At 34.8% G+C, this 23,140-nt stretch overlaps 1 protein-coding gene across 3 annotated transcripts in view; it reads left to right on the top strand.

Annotated features, from left to right (window-relative positions):
• NAV3 (neuron navigator 3) overlaps positions 1-23,140 on the top strand; it is an 826,584-nt gene that overhangs the window by 593,252 nt on the left and 210,192 nt on the right. For all 3 annotated transcript variants that reach the window (XM_057740850.1, XM_057740848.1, XM_057740849.1), the window contains exons 5-6: positions 16,209-16,281; positions 18,746-18,929. In XM_057740850.1, the coding sequence (XP_057596833.1) occupies positions 16,209-16,281; positions 18,746-18,929 (257 nt within the window). The remainder of the gene's footprint in view (positions 1-16,208; positions 16,282-18,745; positions 18,930-23,140) is intronic.

Below are 23,140 nucleotides of genomic sequence, written 5' to 3'. Positions count from 1 at the left end.
GAGGTGCAGATATCCACTGAGTCTTGAATAATCTTTCTAGGACTTTCCTGTTGAAAAAAAGAATAAAAAATCTATAGTTTGAGAGGAAGGCAGGGTAAGGGGAGTTTTTGCAAGGTGGGAAGTAGGCAGAGAAGGAGGAAGCAGTAGGGAGAGGGGAGGATCCAGAGGAATGGGGAGACAAGTGACCATGCCAGATCCTCAAGGAAGTGGTGGAGGAGGAAATTTGAGGTCTGTGTGGAAGATTTAATGTTGGGAAACAATGGGGACACATTTTCTTTTATGTCACATCATAAGGAGATAACTGTGTGAAGAGATGGTATTTGTTAGTGGATTACGTAGAAATTGAAGGAATTCAAATCAATAGGACAATGACTTCAGAATAGTAGATAATACACTCTTTTCCATGTCATTCTCTAATGGTTACCTTATAATATAAAGAAAAAAATTGATTATAGTATTTTATAGCAGATAAAGAAAATTCAACAATGATTCTTGCAAATATCATTGGCTAAAGGGCATGTATTTAAGAAAAATATGAACTTGTCTTTAGCAGTTGATTAGCAAGATTAGCAGGATTAGTGAGAGGTTTTGATGCATATTTATTCTAAGTTTCAACTGCTATCTATTGCTCTCTTTCCTTAATAAGTTTGAGACTAAACTCATCCTGAAAAAAAAACAGAACTTAAGTTGGTAAGAGCTTGTTCAACACTATATTTAACCTCATCCAAAGATGAAGTTACTAATATGGATAGCACCTGTGAAGTAATTTCTAGGTGGGTGGTATCAGGATTCAGAGTTTATGCCGCATGCCACAACTTTGGTGAGATTACATGAGGAAAAAATTAGTCAACTATAAATACCAGGAATGTCCAGAATGCCCAGGAGATTAAAAATAGCAGAAAAAAAATGCCCAACATGTATTTGAAATGCAGAGGCACAAGTGCAAGGTTCTTAGACAAAAATGTAAGACACGTAGGGGAAAAGTTGTTTTGAAAACAAAATTGTCTTTCTTTTAAAATAGACCATTAGAGCGCTTGGCCAGTTAGCTCAGTTGGTTAGAGTGGGGTGCTAATAAAATAGACCATGATATTTAATAATCTTCATAAATGCATGGAGGGGTTAGGAAATTTGTGTAAAATGTTGCAAACCAAGAATTAGATTATGGGGCAGAGCTGAGAATCTGGCTGATGTGGTTCATAGCCTGTCCTTCCTCTTTGCTGGCTCCTGCCTTCCTCACTCTAGTAGCTCAGTTGTTTTTTCAGCCACACTCTTCTACTTTCTCTTCTATCATATCATATTGTTTTAAATTTGCTGATATGAGGATTTTTGGAACCTTGTGCCTCTTACCCTTTTCTATTCCTAGGAGATGAAAAATTAGGTTTTAGTCTTCCTTTAATTCTCTGATTCCATGTCCCACAGGGCTATGGCTGCCACAATAATTACTGTTATGGATTTCATCGGCATTTTTATTCCATTTCTATAGTTTACAGCAATCTGGAGAGTGAAACTATCCTTGATAGAAAAAGTATCCCATTCTTTTATCAGTATGCTGTCCTTTCAAGTTTTAATTCTTTCAGCCACTGCTTGTTATTGCTGCCCTTTTAAAGGATCTATTTAGGTAAGATAAGAAGATGATGTTCCTAACCAAATAGGGAAGAGATAAAATATTGGAATGCTCTAAAGGTTTAATAAAATCTTATAAATGGCACAGTGCAGGATTCTAGCACCATGACTCAGAGGAGTGGAATATTGCTAAGTTAGTCCATTCACATGATCCCCTGCCATTTTGAAACTGTTCATCTTCTGGAATGTCTAGCAAAAGATAGCTTAATGAAGACAAATGTTCTCCTACAAATAGAGCTCTGATCTCTAAAGAAATACTAACTGAAAATCTCTACTTTGCAGTTTCCTTAATGATTTCATTATTTTTATTTAGGCTCATTTTAGAAGAATAAGCATACACTACAAATGTTAGGAAATTTATATTAAATTACTAGACAAGTATTAGGGAATTTATATTAAATTATTAGAATATCACCCTGATGATTTTTAAAACTGAGTTTGTTTCTAGAAGTTGCTCTGTATACTTGTAAATTTTGAATGAAGTAATTGAAATAACATGGGGGCGTTGAGAGTAGCTGTGTCATATTGAAAGGACAATGGGCACTGAAATTATAATTCTGATTAAATGACCAAGGAAAAAGAATTCAGTAAATGCTCAGAGTCTTCACTCATTTTTGCAATGAGGAAATTAGACTGATTAACTCTAAAGTCCTTAGAACTCTGACTTGCTAGATTGATTCAACAAAACACTGAACACCATGGTTTCTGTTCAATATTTCATCTCAGAGATATGCTTGGGTTTTCAATCTTTATAGCTTTTTAAAACTACACTCATAGTAAGGTAAGAAAGATATTTCCTAAAATATATTATGTCTAATTTACAACAAAAAACAGTATTTTTATGAAAGTTATCTGGTCTGCCATTCAGAAATTAAATGCTGAAAATATAAGAATGCCTTCCTACATTAACTTTATATTATCAAATAAATAGTGTAAATGTTTTTCTTATAAGTATCAATATTTAAATTGATTTGTGCCATTAATAGCACAAATAGAAATTGAAGTTAAGTAGTTTTAGACTGGATACCAGATTCCACGTACAAATTTTTTCTTTCTTTTTGGAGACAAGATATAAAATATTTCTGTTTTTGCAGGTAGTTATTAAGCTTTATATCTATACATAAAAATTGCAAATGTACTTAATATTTCTACTGTATATTTAAATATCAACCACTTTCCTAAACATTTAGAATATTCTTTATCCTGATAGTTTTGACTTAAAAGGCTGTAAGTTGTTTCCCACTGATAAGCCACTATCTGAGTAAACACAAAATACAGTCATGCCTAGTATTAGAAACATATTTTGTCGCAGTCCTTTCATAATTTTAGTTTTCATTATCCTCAATAATCTTTTTTTTTTTTTTTTAAAGAACTTACTGCTCCATCTTTCCCCCACTCACCCAGGAAGTCCCTTGTTCCATCTTTTTCAATCCCCTTCTTGAAATTAATAGAAAATTACCACTTTTAATACTCCATAGTAAAAAATATGAAATAATAGCAGTTTTTAAAACCCTAGTTTGGAAAACAATATACTAAGATATGAGGCCATTTTAAATATGACCTATGATATTCTTAGCTTAAAAATCTATAATGATTAAACAATGTTTTTAAAAAGTACTTCCATAGGACAGAAAAAGGGAGTGAAATGGGGCAATCTTGTTCACTAGATCTCAGTATAATAATTTGAGAAGTATATCTTTGATAAAATATATTATTTGAAAATCAGTAGATGTACCCAATCGTCTTGCTTTATGATATTATATTTAAATGATTTTAATATGAATTAAACTGACCTGTATGGATAGCCACAGACAAAAATTCATGACGTCTGGTTACACTTTGAAAAACCGTATAGTCCGTTTGATTTGTATTAGCCATATTTCAAACATAAAAAATATTATGAGATAGTATCATAGAAGCATCAGATTTTAGAGATGGACCTGAGAGTCCAGCCATATCCGTATCACTTATTGATTCACCTGTAGGTTGAATGTCAACCAACCATCTTTATCCATTGCTGTGCTAGATGATTTGCTTGCATTTTTCATTGAGTCATCATTGCAAACCTACAAAAGAACTTGTTGCCTCGTTGAGGCTGCCTGTATCCCTGTTTAATAAGTGGAAGAATCAGTGTTTGGTTTCATGTCTGAGTGTAGGCCATATTGCTTTTAAACTTATTAACAAAAGCATTTAACAAAATAAGGCCTGGGATTCAAGTCTCCCTCCCTCTCCTTCTCCTTTTACCCCGCCACCCCCCTTTCTCTGTATTGTTTGGATCCTTCTCCTCCCTCCGCTGCCTCCAAACTTGCAATATAAATGAGCATTTTTCTCTAATACTGTGCTTCCTTCTTCCATCTATGGTGGCAATAAAAGCTTTGGTTACTTTGGGAGAGGGTGTAGGCATATGACATAAATAATGATTTACAGATTTTGTGGTGAAATTATGCATTTGGAAAATAACTGTTGCATTAAATACAATAATTAATTTTAACTTAGCCCTAAGTATAAGTGCCGAGACCAGCTCGGCGACTCGAGGCGAGTGACGGGTGCCGCAAGCTTGAAGAAGACACAGACACAGACTGAAGAGAAAAGTGGGACCGGGGGGCTCAAGACCTCTCGGATCAAGAGCCCCGCTGACTCATCCCAGGCTGCTTTTATTGAGTTCGTGGGCTAACATTCTCAGGTTACACTCATAAACAATCAAAGGCCTCACATGACTGAGGCAATTATCTTTGTTTACTTCCTGGGTCTGAGTTGAGCAGGTGTGGATTTGAGCTGGGGGTGGAGAGCAAAACAGCCCTGGGGGTAGGAGACCTCTCTCAGATATTGGGGGTCTGTGCCCCACCCCTGTTGGCCCCTCTGCGGCTGTGCCTGTCTTAGGTTGTTCCTCCTCTGAGGAATCTTACCCGTCTTTGGCTAACCAGCCATCCCTCAGGACCAAACAGGGTGATATTAGTCTCCACGCCCCACACCCTCAGTTCCTCCACTGCTCAAGCAGGACATTCTGAATCCCATCGCTCGGCCCACATACTTCAACACTTTCAATGCTTCAAAAAGGTTCCAGAATGTCTTCCCACATATAAGTAGATATTAAGTTTAGAATGGTTTTATAACTTCATAATAAAAGAGTAAGATTCCTTGTTTTGCTTTGTTCTCTGAAACAAACTAAGAAGCAGAAGCTTATTAAAAACTCACAGAGTATATTTTCAGGTCAATGAATACTTATGCTGCATTTTACAATTTTATATTTATAACACTTTATATTGTCAGTTATAGCCTATAATGAAGATGTAATATCGTCTATAATTGGCGACTGATTTTAAAGGATGGTCATTATTCTCTAATCACCAAGTCATTAAAGCAGAATATAGAATTTTGAACAAAAAATAATTTTTATCTGATAAAATCCTAATAAAATTTCCATATCTGGACTCTTATCTATCTATCTGTCTACCTATCTATCTAGTCACATACACACACACACTTCTGTTATATATGTGTTTCTATAAAGCATTCCTAGCATGAAAAATAGGTACACAGCATACATACCCACAGACGTAGATACACATATGCCTCATATGGAGCTAAGCTCTTCGTAAACATCTGTCATCCTCACATAATATATTTTGTGGGAGCTTCTTTAATTCTCGTTTCACAGATAAGGAAGCTGAGTCTTCAGGAGAGTAAAAATTTTATCAGTTTATTTCTTACAGTGTGTAAATTTCATGACTAGGATTCAAACTCAGATTTATTTGACCGCAAAACTTTAAATTATTACACTATAGTGCTTAACCAATGAACTGACTCCTCATATCTATCCCTAGATCAACTAAACACAAAAACAAACTGAAGAGCTAAACAAAATTACTGTCTCCTACCTCTCCCTATCCCAGGACACAAACTAAATTGAGATAGGAAAGGAAAACATGGGACATAGCCTACAACGACATGAAATACCTAGTTAAACTGTACCTTTCACCTCTCCTCCCCACAGACGTCACAAAGCAAACCTTAGAGGGCAGGGCCTAGAAACCTGCACGCTTACAGGTTCCAGCTCGCCCTTAGGCTTGCTGAAGTTTTGATATCTGCTGCTCTGCTAAGTAGATAATTGTATTAGTTTCCTGTGGCTGCTGTAACAAATTATCACAAATGCAGTGGCTTCAAACAGTAGAACCTTAATCTCTCACTGTTCTGGATGCCAGAAGTCTGAAATCAGTATCACAAGGCCAAAATCAAGACTTCAGGAGTCCTGTGCTCCCTGCAGAGGCTGTAGGGGGAATCCATTCCTTGCCTGTTCCAGCTTCTGGTGATTGCCATTGTTCCTTGGCTTGTGGCCACATCAGTCATTCTGTATGTTCATCTACCAGGATATAAAAATGCACTGGATAGTCGTGAAATAATCTGGAAGACATTTAAACCTTGGGAACTTAGAATATGTATGGAACAAATAAATTTTGCATACTCTGTCTTTACATTCGCACTACACAATTTCATCCTTACATTCAACCAGACATTTAAGAAGCACCTATCTTGTGCCATGCCTGTATCCTAACCACCTGTCAATCATATAGTGAGCTTGAGTCAGAAGCTGGAAATGGCTCAGTTGGAATATCCAAATTACAGTGGTAGGAATCATAGTGTAGCAGAAATGGTGATTTCATTGGAGACTGACAGGGTTGAGTTTGAATTCTGGCTCTGCTATTTATTAATTGTGTAAACTTATAAAAATTATGTTATTTCTAAGCCTCTATTGAATGGTCAAAATATGAAACTTACTAGAGTTTATGGTAAAGATGAAAAAAGGGTTTTGCATTTGGAGTGAATAACACACATGCTTAAAACTCTGTATGAACTCCCTTCCTGTGCTGAGTTGTTAAGTGATGGAGGAAGAGGTGGCTTTCAAACCATTTCCCCTGCTTCTGTTTTTAAAATGTAGTATCCGGTTCCTCACAGTGCAGCCTGTTCATCTAGTGTGTTATGAAGTTAATATTTTATAAATGACATATTAAAATTGAATACACTAAAATGGACTTTTTAAAAATCAGAGTGCGTTGCAGATGGTATGGGTAGAAATTGATTTGTGAAACTTTTATTAATTTCTATCTATAAACCTATGTATATACTGTGTGGTCATATAAAATAGACATTTTCAGTGTAATAACAGTGACCATTTCTTTCTTTCACTTCAAACACACCATTAGCGCCCTGAGCTTTAAGATCAAGCCCAGGACCTTAGCAAGATAGGGAAGATGTTCCACATTTAGCCCCTGTTTATCTCTGTGGCCTCGTCTTCTGCTGCTGGATTTTCCAGATCTCAGAATTTTTGTTCCTGGAGTCCCTTCTGCCTGATCTCTCCTCTGACATAGTTTCTTGAAACCTGTTGAAGGCCACCAGCTTTTGGAGGGGCCTATTTTCACACTGATAAACAAAGATGTTGTGGAGAAAGATTTAAGTGGGATTCAACTCTTAATATTCCTGGCTATTCTGAGTTCCTTGCAAGTCCCTTAACTTATGGGGTTTCTAAACCCTGAGCAGTTCATATATTGATCCTTTCTTGGGTTCACTTCACCCCACATCCTGTTATTTGGTTAACCCTTCCTGACCTTTCAGGGACCAGCTCAGGCTTCCCTAGAAACAGAAAAAAAATGTGTGAGTTAATGATACAGGCTCCGGTTTTGACATATTTTCTCTGTGTGACCTTGAGCATCTCAATTTAGTTCTCTGGTAACACTTTTTTTTTTTTTTGGGGGGGGGTACACCAGGTTCAATCATCTGTTTTTATACACATATCCCCGTATTCTGGTAACACTTTTATCATTGGAAAAGTGGTATAGTTACGGCAATTTCAGAAGAATATATCTTTGTAATTAGTAACCAAAACTTACCATGATAGGCAAGTCTTGGTTACTAATAACTTTCTCCTTTTCTAGTCCCTTTACCTCTGATCGTGAATAGACTGTTCTGCATGCTTCTTTAGGAGTCTGTTTCTCTGATTATAACATTCATTGCATTACATTGGAATTCTCTCTCCTATGAGATTATATATATTTTTAAGGGCTTCGACATGTCTCAATGAATAATAAACAATCATTATGTGAATGAATGAAAGCAAACATCTTAAGAACTTTAACCAACGCAAAAACGCTATTGCATTTTGCTTTAATTCTCCAAATATTTATATTTAAAAGTTATATTAAAATCTTTGGCTAAAATCTATATAATTATTTGAATTTTATGATAGGATGGGAGTTTGCTCAAACTGAGCCATCTTATCTGTTTATTTTTGGTTGAAATCAAATGTAATTAATTTATATAATGATAATAGCAGTACATGTTTACCATGAAAAATAGGAAGAATCATTAATTAAAAATAGCACAAGTCACAGAGAATTTACCACCAGAGAGAATGAAAGTTACATTTGGTTTATATTCTTCCACACATTCTCTGTGAATGATTCACAACAGCAGTACCTCAGACATGCCCTGACCAGGATGCATTGTATCTGTTGGGAGAACTCAGTCTTTGAAATATTATGCCTGCTACCTGGTTTACAATTATTTAACTTCCTATATTGCAGTGGTTTTAGTATTCCAGGGGGGCATCAGAGCCTTCTGAGTTCCAGGCCAAATTCAGCTCTGTAAACATAATTGCAGAAAGGAAAGGCTGGCACGGTCTGTTTTCAAGCATCCTTGTGAGCAGTTGTGTGTTGCTGTGGGTTGCTCTGTTGGGCATGTCTGCTCCCCCTCCTGAAGCTTGTCTAATCTTGTCAAAATCAGACATATCCTGTGCATCCAAATGACACTTCTCCTGCGAAGCTTTCCCCAGATCAGTAGTGAAAATCTATAAATCCATTCTCTTTACTGCCATGTAGTGTTCTTTACAATTCTCTTTTGGAATATTATGCCTTGTGTTATGGTGATTTATGAATCTTTTTATGTCTCTTCAGCTATTTTACGAGCTCACAAAGGCAAAGAACTTATAATTCAGTTTTACATCCTTTAACCATCTAGTAGAGGTGTTTGCCCATAATAAACAGTCAATAGTTGCTGCAGTTGATCTTGGTTAAAATTTAATCACAAACAATAAGTTAATACTAATCATACCCAGAATGTAATTTGCACTAAATGTCCATAAGTAAAAATGAAAGAAACCTATGAATAGGTAAGGTATAATTTTGTTAATATTGTGAAAGATGCCTCCAGTTACATCTTCCAAAATAGATTATACTAGTTTTGTAGTAAAAATACTAAAAAGCTGGGTGGCATCAAACATACTGCTTCAAGTTTATATATTCAATAAAGAGTTGTGCTAATTAAAAACACTTTTAATTACTCTTTTTTTGGACTAGTTTATTCAACACTGAAATGAATAAGTACAGGTATTTCCAATACACACTCTATGTTTAATATGTTGAGGACACATATTGACCCTCAGGTTTAAAAAAAAATTGAAAGCATACATACATTGATGACTGTCTTGAGTTTTCATAAGTGAAGATAATGAAAACTCTTATTTTCCTTATTTGAAACCCAATTTGTGATTTAACAACTAGCCATGTTCATTTTTATTTAGCAAGTTCATAAGGGTCAAGATAAATATACAATTATGAAATTAGACAAAGAAATTTCTGAAAAATGACTCCTGTTCTTGGTGGGAATAGTGAAAAATATTGGAAAGAAATCAATGCTCTTTAGAATATACGAGAATAGTGGCTATATCTTGAAATTTATATCTGTAGCACTGAGCACAATTCCAGGCATAAAGTAAGTTTAATAAATGTTTAATGGATGAATAAATGAGTGGTTTGATTTTTAGAACATAAAATTAAATGGTAGTGCTTCAAGATACTAACATTGCTTATGCAAATAGAAATACTCATGTCTAAAAATATGAATCAAATTCTATTGAATTTGTTTAGTATCTTCAATAAGGAAAACACAGACTGATACATTTACATATTTACTCTAGAAAAACTGTGTTTTTGTTTAGGCCATTGTGATAACATTATTTTCATAGAATCCAAAAGCCTAAAGGCTCAGTGTGCCCAAACACTTAAAAACTTCTGAAAGCATTGATTGGATCTAGAATTTAGAAACTTTTGGTTTCATTTTCATTATACAGTCAATATTTTTATAGTTAGCCATGCTCAAATTTAACAGGAAAAAGAGGGGCAGCATAGGTGTTCCATTCCAATAAAATGTAAGCCGCAAATAGAAGGACCCAAGAAATAGTGCATGACGTAAAATAGGCAAGTAAAGGTCCTGAGTGTTGTCCATGAGCTGCACATATGACTGTTACCTGCGCCAAATGAGAAATGGCGTGCCCGCAGAATTGAGAATGGACTTCTTTGTATTACCACTACAAAGGAAAAGATATATTTTAATACCAAAGGAATAAGTGTAAAACACATGAATTATATAGTATAACGGTTCAAATAAACAAAAGACAATAAAGTGCTACAGTGTGAACAGTGCAGTTCTTGCATCCATATGGCCGTAATTTGAAATTGTATGCAGTTACTTTCTTTGAAGAGCATAGATTGAAGCTTTGGTTTCCAAGCATTGCAAATTGGAATCGCTTGGGGACTTTGAACAATTTTGATAACTGACTGCTCTCCACAGACATTCTGATTTAACTGATGGTGGTGTAAAATTGGGCATGTATAGATTTAAAGTTCATCAGGCGATTCTAATGTGTAGCAAAATTTGAAAACTGTTGTATTAAAAGTTTGGGAAGCAGGTTTTATGCAATGTGGATAATTCTCAGAAAGATTGCTGTGATAGCAAAAGCAAAAGAGGCTATGATTCTATTTTATACCATTACCACCTGCTATTAATAGTAAAAACTGGTATAGGAATCTTAGCTACTTTTTTGTTGTTGAGTTTGAGTTCTTACTATGTGCAGTACATTGTACTGTGGACGTATACATGTGCAGTTTCACTGGGTCCTCTAAGTAATGATGTGTATTATCTGGATCTCATCTCATTATTTAATTTGAAAAGGTCAGATAAGATGATCTTTATGGGCTCCACAATTTTGGAAATTCTTTTAAATGACTTATTTCTATCAGTCCTAAACTATAATGGCAACAAGTTCCCGTAGAAGTGTAAATGGGAGAGGGGGGATGCTGGATCCCTCCAGTGGAGATGAGTGTGATAAGCATTAGAGAGGAGAAGCTTCGGATGCTGCAGAAGTCTAAGCTGCCTGGGCACATACGCTGAATTTGATGGTTAATAGTATTATAAAGTATTGTTTGATTATGTCTCCTTTTTTTATTTGTATGATCTAGGCATAGAACCTTATTTTATCCCTGTGTAGTTAATTCATTCCCTCAACAATTGCTGATAGCACACCTAAGGTACTCTTCTAGACACTGGGGAGAGAAAAATGGACAAAGAAAAAAATCCTCAAGGAGCTTATACGTTGCTGGTCAAATGTATGCGTGTGTATGTATATATATTCCTTTATATACATATATTTTCTATTATGTATATGTTTATAAATATAAATAAGCGTGTGTGTGTGTGTGTGTGTGTGTGTGTGTGTGTGTGTGTGTGTGTAGAGAGAGAGAGAGAGAAACCAAGTGCCAGCAAGCATGAGAGCCAGGGAGTAGCAGGATTAGGCTTTTATGAATTGATTTATTTAATCCTAGATCGAAGAGTCAAGTCTTAGTTCTCATCTTCCTTATCAGCTGCTTTAGCTAGAGCTCATGTCTCCCTTGGCCCTAACATACTTTCTTCAGGTGCTTTTCTGTGTCCCATACTCACCCGATTTGCCTCACATGTCACTGGTTGCCTGTCCTCAGTTTCCTCTGTTGGTTCCTCCTCTTCTTTCCAGTGAGTCTCCTCAGGCCTAGTGTTTGTTCCTCTTCTCTTTTATAGCTACATGCCCTTGGTGATTTAATCTAGCCCCGTGGCTTTAATTACCTTCTGTATGAGGATGACCCTCAAATTTAAATCTCTCTTCCCAAACCTCTCGATTGAACTCCAGATTGTCTGTCCAAATGCCTGTACATCCATTTGGGTGTCTAAGAGAGTAGATAACATGTCCAAAAATTAACCTCTTGTATCTATCTGTGGCTTTTTCCATCTTAATGGATGGAGATTTCATCCATCTAGTTCCTGAGGCCAAGAACTTGGGCATCATCTTTGACTCCTCTCTTTCTCTTAAATGCCACATCTTCCCATTACATTCCTTCAAAATATATCCAGAATTGGATCATTTTTCATCACCTCACTGCCACCTCCATTGTCTGAAACACCATCATCTCACTTGAATTACTTGCAAGAGCTACCTGACAGGTTTCCATTCTTCTATCTTTAAATGCCTTGAGTCTATTCTCAACAAAGCAAGGGACCTTTATTTTTTTTATTTTTAATTTAAGTAAAACACACATAGAAGAGTGTAAATACTCTAATAGAGTTTGAGATAAAGCAAACATAGAAAGTGTATAAAGTACTCCAGTCTTAAGTGTATAGCTGAATGATTTTTAAATATGTCTACACCTGTGTACTCACCACTCAGATCAAAACAAAGGACACTTCTAGCATGCCTGTTCTCGTGTCCCTTTGCAGACTATACTCCTCCAAAGTTTATCACTATTCTAATGTCTGTTTTCATTTTTCAGTCTTGATGATCTTGACTTTTATAAATTGGGCATCATATAGTATATACTCTTTTGTTAGCTTCTTTTGCTTATCTTTATGTGAGACTGGAGGTCAGTTGCGTAATCTGTAAAGATGAAGATAGACTGAGATTAGGAGCTAGAATTTGAAAACAAACTGATGTCCAACCCCAACTCACAGAATTTCTGACTCCTAATGTCTGGAGTCCTGCACAGGGAAGTAGTATATTTTAAAAGATTCCCAAAGAGAATATAACATGTAGCCTCTGGATCAAATGATTCTTTGTCTCTGTTTCTCTCTCTCTCTTGTACTCATTTTTTCCAAAATTACAAGAACCCGTGGGCCAACACTCCTTCTCTCCTCCATTCTTCCTCAAGTATGCAATGAGCATCTAGCAGACACTAAACACCATGCTAGGCTGCCGAAGGTGCACGAGTCAACAGAATTCAGTTCTGCTCTCCCAGAGGCTTAGAGCTTCACTAAACCCATATCTTCATAAAATTTTTTAAAAGCCTGAGTAAATAAATAGATAAATAAATCTGTGAAAACTCAACAAACATCTTTATATGCCCATAAACCAAACAGAGGGAGTAAGGAGGAGAGATCAAGAAAAGATTGACTTTGTCAAATAACCTAGTAATTTTGAAATAGTTGTTTAAATTTGGTCAAATCACTGATTGTTTATAAAGAATTGACTCAGATTTCAACTCAGTTGCTTTCCTTTTCAAAATGATTTGGTTTCTAGACAAATTAAAGGGGACCGAAAACAAAAGTTAAAATTCTTTTTCAGACCTTAGACACAAGGACGCCATTTGTAACCATATCCTAAGAATTATATAACCAGTATTTTGAATATTTTGTTTTGTTTTATGCCAGTTAACTGATGTAGTTAAGTCCACGCAGTGACTTTGCTTGTCAGGATCATTTTCCACTTTCTTATTCACCATTGAATATAGTTGCTGCGCTCACCCTCCCCAACCAAAACAACGTTCTGTAGATGTGTCAATGCTTTGGTCTTCTTTAGGTCAGTGTTTTTCAAATTGTGGATTACTGTCCATTAATGGATCCTGAAATTCTTCTAGTGGATTTTAACCAATATTTATATATATAAATAAAGTATTAATTAATTAATTAAAATGGACGACAATATTATTAGTAGAAAGCATCACAAGTGATTTCATTTAGTAAGTACTGATCTATGAAACTTTTGTTTCCATTATATTTAGGTAACTATGTGGTTGTTTATTAAATAGTTTATTAACGTACATGAGATTATTCTAATTAAAAATTGACCCAAATTATTAAATGTTAAAAGTACGATTTGAATTTCGATAGCTTATTTGGTATCTGATTCAAATAATACTGAGAAAAAATAAAACTCACTTCAATTAATTGGATAAATTTGATGGCCAAATAACTTTTATCTGTTTGGGATTTCAAAAATGTTTAGAGGTTTTTAGTTCAAAGAACAATTGAGGTTTGACGTGACAGAAAAATTAGGAAGTAAAATAGTATTTATAGGACTATTTAATTGGGAAATGTGAGGGAACGTTTTATTTTTCTAAAACAGGAATTATGAGATTCTGTCTCAAATTTATTAAAATAAAAATAATCATTAACCGAAATATATTATTATATAGTTAGAAAGTCTTCTCAAATTATTCTAGGGTATGCCTCTGATGAGGAAACTAATCATGAATGACATTTAACGACATTTCTCAAGGCCATTTTCTTTTGTTATAACTTATTGCTGGGTAAAAAGTGTAAGTAGTACCAACAAGCATGATTGAATTTATGGATGACTTTGGAATTAGGTACAGAGAGGATATTATTTTCTTAAGTTATGTTTATTATGTCGTTACACTGTTGGAGAATTAATTTTGACCAAAAACAAATATTGGTGAATAAATAAATTTTAATGAACTATCCTTTAATAATTATATTGGAGATTTTGTATTCAAGTATTTATTCTGTTGCTTTTACTTACCTCCTACAGTATGATGGGAAGCAGAATTAACTATCAAATTGCTGGTGCTCATGGTGAATGACTGAAAAAGAACTATTAAAAAAGGTTGAATGCTTTTGATAAACAGATATGAAAGGAATGTAGTGTATATTTGGAGTAGTTTTTTTCTTTGCTAGGACCCTTTTAATTTCCCTTTCTAATTTATGGTGCATGTTGAGAGAGAGTTGTTTGTCTCTAATACCCAATCTAGACAGCAGTTTAAATTTATTGTTTGAACAGCCAAAAAAGCCATTTTACAAACTTAATTACGGACACTGTTCATGAATATTTTCTTGGTCTTCCAATGAACTAATCTGTTTATGTATAATAAAAATACATTTTGCTGTTTATTATATATATTTGGGCCAGAAATCTTACTTTCTATAAAATTCACATAATTGATATAAAATTAATGATATTAGGACTGTTATGGCAAACATTCAAAAATATTCAACTCAATTCTCTGTCTTAATACTAGGCCACAATAATTATTTGGCACAATAATTTTTTTTCAGGTTGATTATTTTTAATCAACCTGGAAAAAAATTTTTTAAAGAACCCATTGGATAGACGCAGTAGTATATTCTATTTGTTACACTTTTCTTTTTCTTTCCTTCCTTATGTTATCTTGTTTTCTAATAGCAAAGTGAAATGTGAATAAAAGAAAGAATTTGAAGTGTATTCCACAGGTTTTTTGAGTATTTAGATGTTGACAGGTAGAACCAGAAGGTCTACTTGGTCATGTAACATTCAGCATCTTCAACTCTATCATTCTTTCAGTAAAACTTATTTTGAAATGGATCAATGTAAAAGTTATTTTATTCTCAAAGAGAATGTGTATACCTTGGCTACAATCATTTTAAAGCAAAGAAACTCTCATTGGATAGTATTACTTTAATTTTGCACAAAATTACATTTAAAAAGGAACGTAAACAGTTGTCCATTTTATAAAGACAGATTCTGGAATGTATTTTTTCTTTTTATTTTCTTTAAGAGACATTTTGACCTTCCTATGAAGCTCAGCTAGAGAGGACATTGGCAGAACTTTGTATGTCCTCGTGCATAGCTTTTGATGAGAATTTAATAAGACAGAAAACAGTACCTTGCCAAGTATTAACTTTAAATCTCTTATTTATTTTAGAATTTCAAGATTTATGGAATACCAAAAAACCCAAGGAAATGACTCACAAAGAACTGGAACTTTCCAGTTTCCTACACTCTTTTAAAAAGTCTTAGCTATTTAATTTTGCTATATAATGCCATAATTAATAGTGAAATCAACCCATGAATTAACATAAATGCCTTTTTTTTTTTGCTTCTCACACTAAATGGTTAATCATTGGTTATCATGTTGAACTATTTAAAGCAGTGGCATCACTCTTTTAAATTACAAAGGTGATACCTATATTTAATCAGAGAATTACTCAACTGTAGAAATACAAGTATAGATTTTAAAATAAAGAATTTCTATGTCTTAGGATGAAAATATGTTTCATTTCTTTCATGTGTATCAACCGTTTCTCCATCTTATTTATCTTTTGGCAGACTTACCAAATATTACTGTTTGAATCTCAGTTACCCACACCCTAGTATTCTAAGACTCACACAAGTAAGAGTCTCATCCTATTGAATGCTTTAGTTGAGACTTCTTTGTGAAGCTCAAAATCAGTCTGGTTTTATGCTAAGTAGGTGGGTTGCTAATTTGTAAGAATGCTGTTCTTGATCAGGCCTTTATGAATTGTTTGTAAGTACCAAATTGGACAATGCAATCTTTATATTCATTCTGCAATTAGCTTGAAATAATTCTTGTGAAACTCTGCTTAAAGTTCTCTAGTATGAAATGAATGTAAAGTATTCATCCTTTCTTTATCTTTCTCTGTGGCTTCATTCTAGCTCATTTATTTATTAAAAAATAACCTTCTAAGTTACTTTTTCACTGCTTTTCATGTTGCAGATTGAAAATGTTGATGTCTGCCTTAGTTTTCTAGCAGCTAGAGGAGTAAATGTTCAAGGTCTATCTGCCGAAGGTAAGTAAAAGCACAATTGTCACAAATGGCGTCCATGTTTGTAGAAGACTTTTTTAATGCTAGAAATGTAAAGTGGGAGTACATAGCCCCTTAATACAAGAAAGGAAATCAGTAAAGTTTCCAAAATAATAGAAACATAAATTCAGTGCTTATTAATGTATGGTTTAATTATGTAGATAATTTCCAGATTATGCCAAAATTGTTCTCTACATTACCAAGTATATGGAAGGGGGCATATTAACAAAATATCTTTATGTTATCACCAATAGGCAGTATTTTTAGAGTCTTAGGTAAATGGATGGATAGATAGATAATGCTGGATAATAGATGGACATAAATACAGTTAAAGTAGTGTAATTAGTGCTGAAATATTATTTTATCAATAGCAATTCTATACTTTGATCAAGTTGGAAGTCCAAGTCTAAATATTTGGTAAGTTTAAATAAGTTATCAGGAATTCTTAAATAATTAGCACTAACAGTCTTAATAGCTGTTCTTTGTAAAGGCCTTAAAATTATTAAAGGTTTAAAAGATCATCACTGACATTAAGATATAGAAAAGTGGAAAAAGACAGCTAGATCTGTTATTTTTTTCCTGCATCTCTTTTTCTTCCACATATGTTTTTAGGAAGCCTTTGCAAAATTTTCAAGTAGTACTATAACAGAAAACAATTGCTAAAGTTATGAAATCCCAAGTCCTTTGAGATCTGTATCAGCAACAACCATTCTTAGTTAGAATTTTATTAAACACTTTCGACAATTTATGTTGCTTATTGTTCCTACTACAGCCAGTTTACCCTGAAAAGCCTTTTTCCCCACAGATAGTAGAAATGTTAAACAGTTCTAAGCTTTTCAACTTTTGCCGCCATTGGAAAAAGAGGAATTGTGTGACTTCTGAAATATTATGGACATGCACTAGAGTTATTTACTTTTCTCCATTTTTCTTCACTGTTCAAATTTTATTTTAAATTTCTTTTGCCCTTTATATGTATATGTCATCATGATGTTTAATATTAAATAACATATTTAATGGCAAAAAACTTAGGTTCAAACCTAACTCATGGTTCTGTTATTTAGAATAAAATTTGATAAAATCCTTTAGGATAATGTTTTACTTTCTAAGTGGTTAAAGTCAGTGAGAAATGTTACCATTTATTCGTTTTACATCTCTTCCCTATAACATGACTTCTTTTATTAACATAAACCTATTGATTTTATCTCCTGAAAATATATGAATGCTCAAAATGATTTTCTAAATTGATTAAACGTTCATAGTAATAAAATAAGAAATTTAAAAAATACCCTCTTTCAATAAGATCATTCAGGTTTACAGGAGAATCGTAATACTTTCTCAGTGTAGCTTTATGTCGATCAAGCCAACACTTATATGTTATGGCCCCTGTGAGGAAGGTTGGGGGGTTATCACAACTCAGCCTCATTTTATATGAATAATTCCACTGCATAGTGTGTGAGACATTATAAACCATTAGAGAGCAAGAAATCTAAGTAGTTTATTAATGTTTCTAAATTCCAAAAAGGAGACATAAAACCTTGACCTCACAGGAGGATATATTTTATTGCCAATAGAAAGGTTCATTTAAAATATGATTATAGGTTGCATAGCACTATATCAAGCTTTACTTGCATCTCTTTTTCTAATTTTAAAATTATAAATGCAGGAGAAAAAGCTAGGCTCATGTTGTAGCCTACTTTGTGCATTTAAATTTTTATTCACTGTTAGAGAAACGTACACTGGAGCCCCATGTGTTAGTAGGAATTCCACTTCCATTTATTCAATTATGTTATCTAAAGTCATGAGTAAGGTGATCTTTAGTATTTATTCATGTGTAACATGAATTAAACATAGAAGAATTGGGGCATTGAAAATGGATACCTATGATGTAGTCTGCTTTTGGGAGGACATATACATATATTTTTTAAAATAAATTGGTTGGTGGGTGATTGAGAATAGTGCTCACAGTTATAAATCTAGTTGCTGTTCTGAGGTGCAGCCAAAGCATCAGTGAGTATAACGCAGGACAACCAGCTCTCACGTGGCGTTCTTTCTCTGGTTCGTACCCACCGCTGTGTTGGGAACAGCTGTGTGTGTTTGTGAGGGAAGCAGAGTGCTAAATCAGATGATTAGCACCAGACAGAGAGCCCATCCATTTCCATGAAGACGTCAACCCTAGAAAAACTGTCGTTCAGGGTCAGCAAAGAGCATCATTTGAGTAAGCTTTGTTCTCTCCACCCTTCATCCATTCCCTCTCTCCCTGGTGTCCAAGCTATTTAGAGATGCTAGCATGTTTCAGAAAATCAGATTTGCCTAAATCTGTGATGGAGACAATCAAGTTGTCTTTCTGTCTTCATAGCTTTGGCCTAAGAGAATTGCTTCTAGAATGTCATCTGTAAAAAAAAAAAATCATTTTATATGATACTGTTTTTATATTTTCCACTTGATACAGAAATAAGAAATGGAAACTTAAAAGCCATTCTAGGGCTGTTTTTCAGTTTGTCTCGCTACAAGCAGCAGCAACACCATCAGCAGCAGTATTACCAGTCCCTGGTGGAGCTTCAGCAGCGGGTCACGCACGCCTCCCCTCAGGCAGAAGCCAGTCAGGCCAAAACCCAGCAAGATATGCAGTCCAGGTAAGGAAGGGAAGCGGGGGATGCGTTTAAAATGAATTTAACTCTATACAAATTGTTTTCAATAAGTTTTTGTTTGTGAGTTTGGAAAACATATTTATCTAGTTGTATCAATGTGATGGGATTACTTGATTAAGGCTATAGAATTTAAAACCATTTTTGGTTGGATGACCAACATTTGTCACTTTTTAGGTGAAATATTTGTGTTTGTTTTCTAAAGGTGATTCTGGGTTGTGTTAAACTATGTGAAATGTTTTTCTTGTAAGTAGTGTATCACAGTTCCTTCCTTATACAAGTTACTATTGACAATGTGCTTTTTGAGTCCTAGTCTCCAGTTGTGTAGTGTTCTTTTGTTGATGCTATTGATCAATTAAATCATTAAATCTGTCAAAAATTTCAGGTCTGTTAAATGTAGACGTTTGAGTGTTTGAGAACATACCGTTTTGGTGTGAGATTGTGTGCACGCGCCCATGTGTGTATATGTGTGTGTGTATTTATAAACACACATTATGTTTGTCTGACTTGAGTCTGTGGGCGCATGTAGACACAGCCAGTGTGACAAACCATTGCAACTTCCTTTACTCTTTCATTACTGCTTTTTTCCAAATTGGAATTATATTGGTCATGATTCAGCCAGAGAAGCAAAATCAGGCAGAAAGAATGTTAGCAGATTTATTGTAAAAAAGTGATTCACATGATCATGGGGGCTGGCTAGGCAAGTCCAAAATCCTAAGGGCAGCCCAGCAGGAAGGACAGGCTGACACTCTGTCAGCATGAGCCCAAACTGCTATAAACAGGTGAAATTTCTTGTCTCATGGAGGCCATACTCCTGCTTTTAAGACTTTTCAAGGAGTGAATCAGGCCTACTGTCCTAGTGATAATCTAGGATAATCTCCCCTACTTAAAGTCATCTGCTGTGGACTTTAATCACATCCACAAAATGCTTTCACAGCACACCCAGATTGTTGTTGAGTGGAACTAAATAAACCTGGCTAAGTCGGCACATCAAAAAACGATCACGGAATGAAATTAACAGGTTCCATGCAAATTGCTCATTTGTATCTGACCAGTGTTCAGGTTATCAGATCATTCTCTCTATTTCATACATAGCTATGATTGTTTTTCTTGAGGAGGGAGAGTGTCCAATAGGAAGATACTCTTTATCAGCTTCTAAAATACACACATGTATCAAACATATGTAAATATTTAACTTTTTCCATCTGAGAACCAAACCAAGTTTGCCTTGAGTTTGTTTTTGGCAATTAGTGTTGACTCAGAAAGCTAACATAGAATTCCAAAATACATTCACAAACCACTTCCCACTTACTGTCAAGTATTCAACAGTTCAAAAATCCCCTTCTCTTTTATCAATCAACCACCTGTCACTTCATATTAAGCAATATTTCCATCTCTGTAAAACCATGTAAACTTTATTTCCTTTGGCAAATTTTACTCATTAGTGAATCATTAATAGAGAAAAATTATAGTTTCACCAAAAAATATGGAGTGTACTAAAAAGGCCATGGAGTGATAGAGGGATATTTGTTTTTACTCCAAAATGCAGATGTGCTTCTTGTTCTTTAAGCATGCCTTGGCATTTTGTAATGTTGTGTGAAACTGTGCAGGAATCAAAGTGAAAAAAAATTATCTACAGTATAAGTTCTTCATATTTCCTTGAGAATGGAGGAGAAAAATAAGATATATGTTTTAAAATTTTTTATTATTAATTTTTTTTGGGGGGGTATGGTTGATAGGAAGAGATCTAGATAAACTGCCAGAAATAGTATTTCCTAGAATTTGGTTTAAACCATTTGAATGGACAAGAAGCAAGAATAGTAGCTGGAAAAATACAGGAAGTGAAGTGGTGTTGTGCAAAGGATGTTGACTCTGGAAGTGAGATGAGATATCATTTGTCATTGCTTTTCCTCGCTCTGTTTCTGCCAGCCATGTGGAGGTTCTTGCCCCCCCCCCCATTTCTCAGTGGTTATGACTCTTTGTGGGAGATTTTTTCTATTCTTGCTGGATATGCTTGGATGTTATGAAACTGTATTATATATTTTAAAATTTAGAGCTATGTATAATAGGCATAGTCATTTTATACCATCTTGGGGAAAACTATCTTATTTTTTTCAGTGAAAGGTTATGAAAAGCATTCTTTTCACCAGTGTCCTTTTATTCTGAGGTAGACTCAAATAATTTGTTCTTTCGAAAAATTGGATTTAATTTTTGGGTTGGTAGTTTAATAAATGCAGAGTACTTACTGTGCTAAATGTAGTGCTTAGTTAGGACCATGATAAAGAGGAGCTCAAGGTCTTGATTTTAGCAGAATTTATTATGTGTTTTGGAGAATGTTGTACCTCAGACATCAATACTTTTTCCATTTGTATACATTTGATATAGTGAAAGAGTGTATGAATTATAATTTATGTGGACTTAAACATAACAATATATTTAAGCATTTTTCAAAGCCTATATTTATAGTGCACATAGGAAAGGAATGTGTCTATACAATAGAACCAAGATAATTAATGTGGAAAAAAACCCAAGTGACACATTTATCTTCATTTGCTTGAGATGTAAGCCATAAATCATGATTTATGAAGTCTTTCTATTGATTCCAAAGCTCTTTCCAAGTGAATAGTTTAATGACTGGCTGCTATATTATTCTGGATATTTAGCCAGAAAATGTTCTTGTATTTTTCTCTGTAGACCTAAAAGAATTTTAGTGCACACTGTTTCAGGAGAGTGTTTTTGTTTTGTTCTCTTTGTTTATTTAAAATAAATTGGCATAACTATCTGTATTTCCACAATATTTATTTTATACATTAAGAATTGCTCATTTGTTCTGCTCTTTTGAGAATAACCCCAAATGTTTCAGTCAATTTGAACATCTTTCATTCAAACATACATTTTGGTCTAAAGGTTAACAAGTAAAACATACAAGAGAAAAATAAAACGTGGACCAAGAGAAATAGAACGCGGGTGACAAACTCTCCTCTTCTGGCTTCTCAGCTTCCTCCGCAATCTTGAGTGTATGTTTTGTGGGTGTGTGCACATGCCTGTGAGCATGTGTGCCTGTGTGTGTCCTGTTCAAGGACTGACGATCTCCTTGTTAAGAGCTCACCTCTAGAATCAGACTGCCTGCACCTGGATCCCAATTCCACCACTTCATAATTGTGTGACCTTGGGCAGCTTACCTAACCTCTCCGTGCTTTGGGTCCTCATTTGCTAAAACGTTATAAAAATGGTACTAATCTCATGAGGTTGTTTTGAGGGTTCAGTGGGTCAGTATCTACAAAACGCTTTGAACCTACCTGGCAGATGTCACTGTTCTGCTCACAGCCCTGCAATGGGGTCAAATAGCTTAGGCTTGCTCCCCACTTAGGAAGCGTGCTGTAGCTGATTCCTTTGTCTGGAATGCTCCTCCTCTGATAGTCACTTGGCGGAATCCCTCACCTCCTTCATGTCAGCTGCTCCAGTGTTGCCTTCCCACTGATGCTGCCCTTGACTGCTCTTTTACCACTACAGGCTGCCCGTCTCCACCCCCCATCATGGTTGCTGTACTTTTCCTTCTTCTCCACAGCTCTAGTCACTCTCTAACCTACAACTTATTATAGGCATTGTTTATTATTGCTGCTTCCTCCCCTCCAGAACAGAAGCACTCGGAGGACAGCAGTATTCGTACATTTTAACCACCTCTGCGTTTCAAGGGATTAGCCCACAACCTTACATACAGTAGGTTCTTAGTAATGATTTCTGAAATGAGTTAAGAATGAATGAATCTGTATTATAGCTGCTTCTAATTTTAAATAGGAAGACTTTCTAACATTTACAGTTGCAGCGGTGAGTCATTTAAAATGCAAGTTGTGTATATTTACAACATTACTATAATAAAGATAAATATGGGGACTTCCCTAGTGGTCCAGTAGTTAAGACTTTGCCTTACAATGCAGGCGGTATGGGTTCCATCCCTGGTTGGGGAGTTAAGATCCCACATGCCTCGTGGCCAAAAGAACCAAAACATAAAACAGAAGCAATTGTAACAAATTCAATAAAGACTTTAAAAATGGTCCACATCAAAAAAAAATTCTTAAAAAAATATAAAAAATAAAGTTAAATATGTTATTGATTCTTGGGTGGTCATGATACTGAACTATATAGTTAGTTTCAGAATGGTATGCAGTGGAACCATCAGACCTTATCCAGATGCATGG

Source organism: Hippopotamus amphibius, chromosome 7 (genome assembly GCF_030028045.1).
Source record: "Hippopotamus amphibius kiboko isolate mHipAmp2 chromosome 7, mHipAmp2.hap2, whole genome shotgun sequence".
In the NCBI taxonomy this organism is placed as follows: Eukaryota; Metazoa; Chordata; class Mammalia; order Artiodactyla; family Hippopotamidae; genus Hippopotamus; species Hippopotamus amphibius.
Note: the sequence above shows the minus strand (reverse complement) of the source record. Positions and strands in the feature narration are given on the sequence as shown.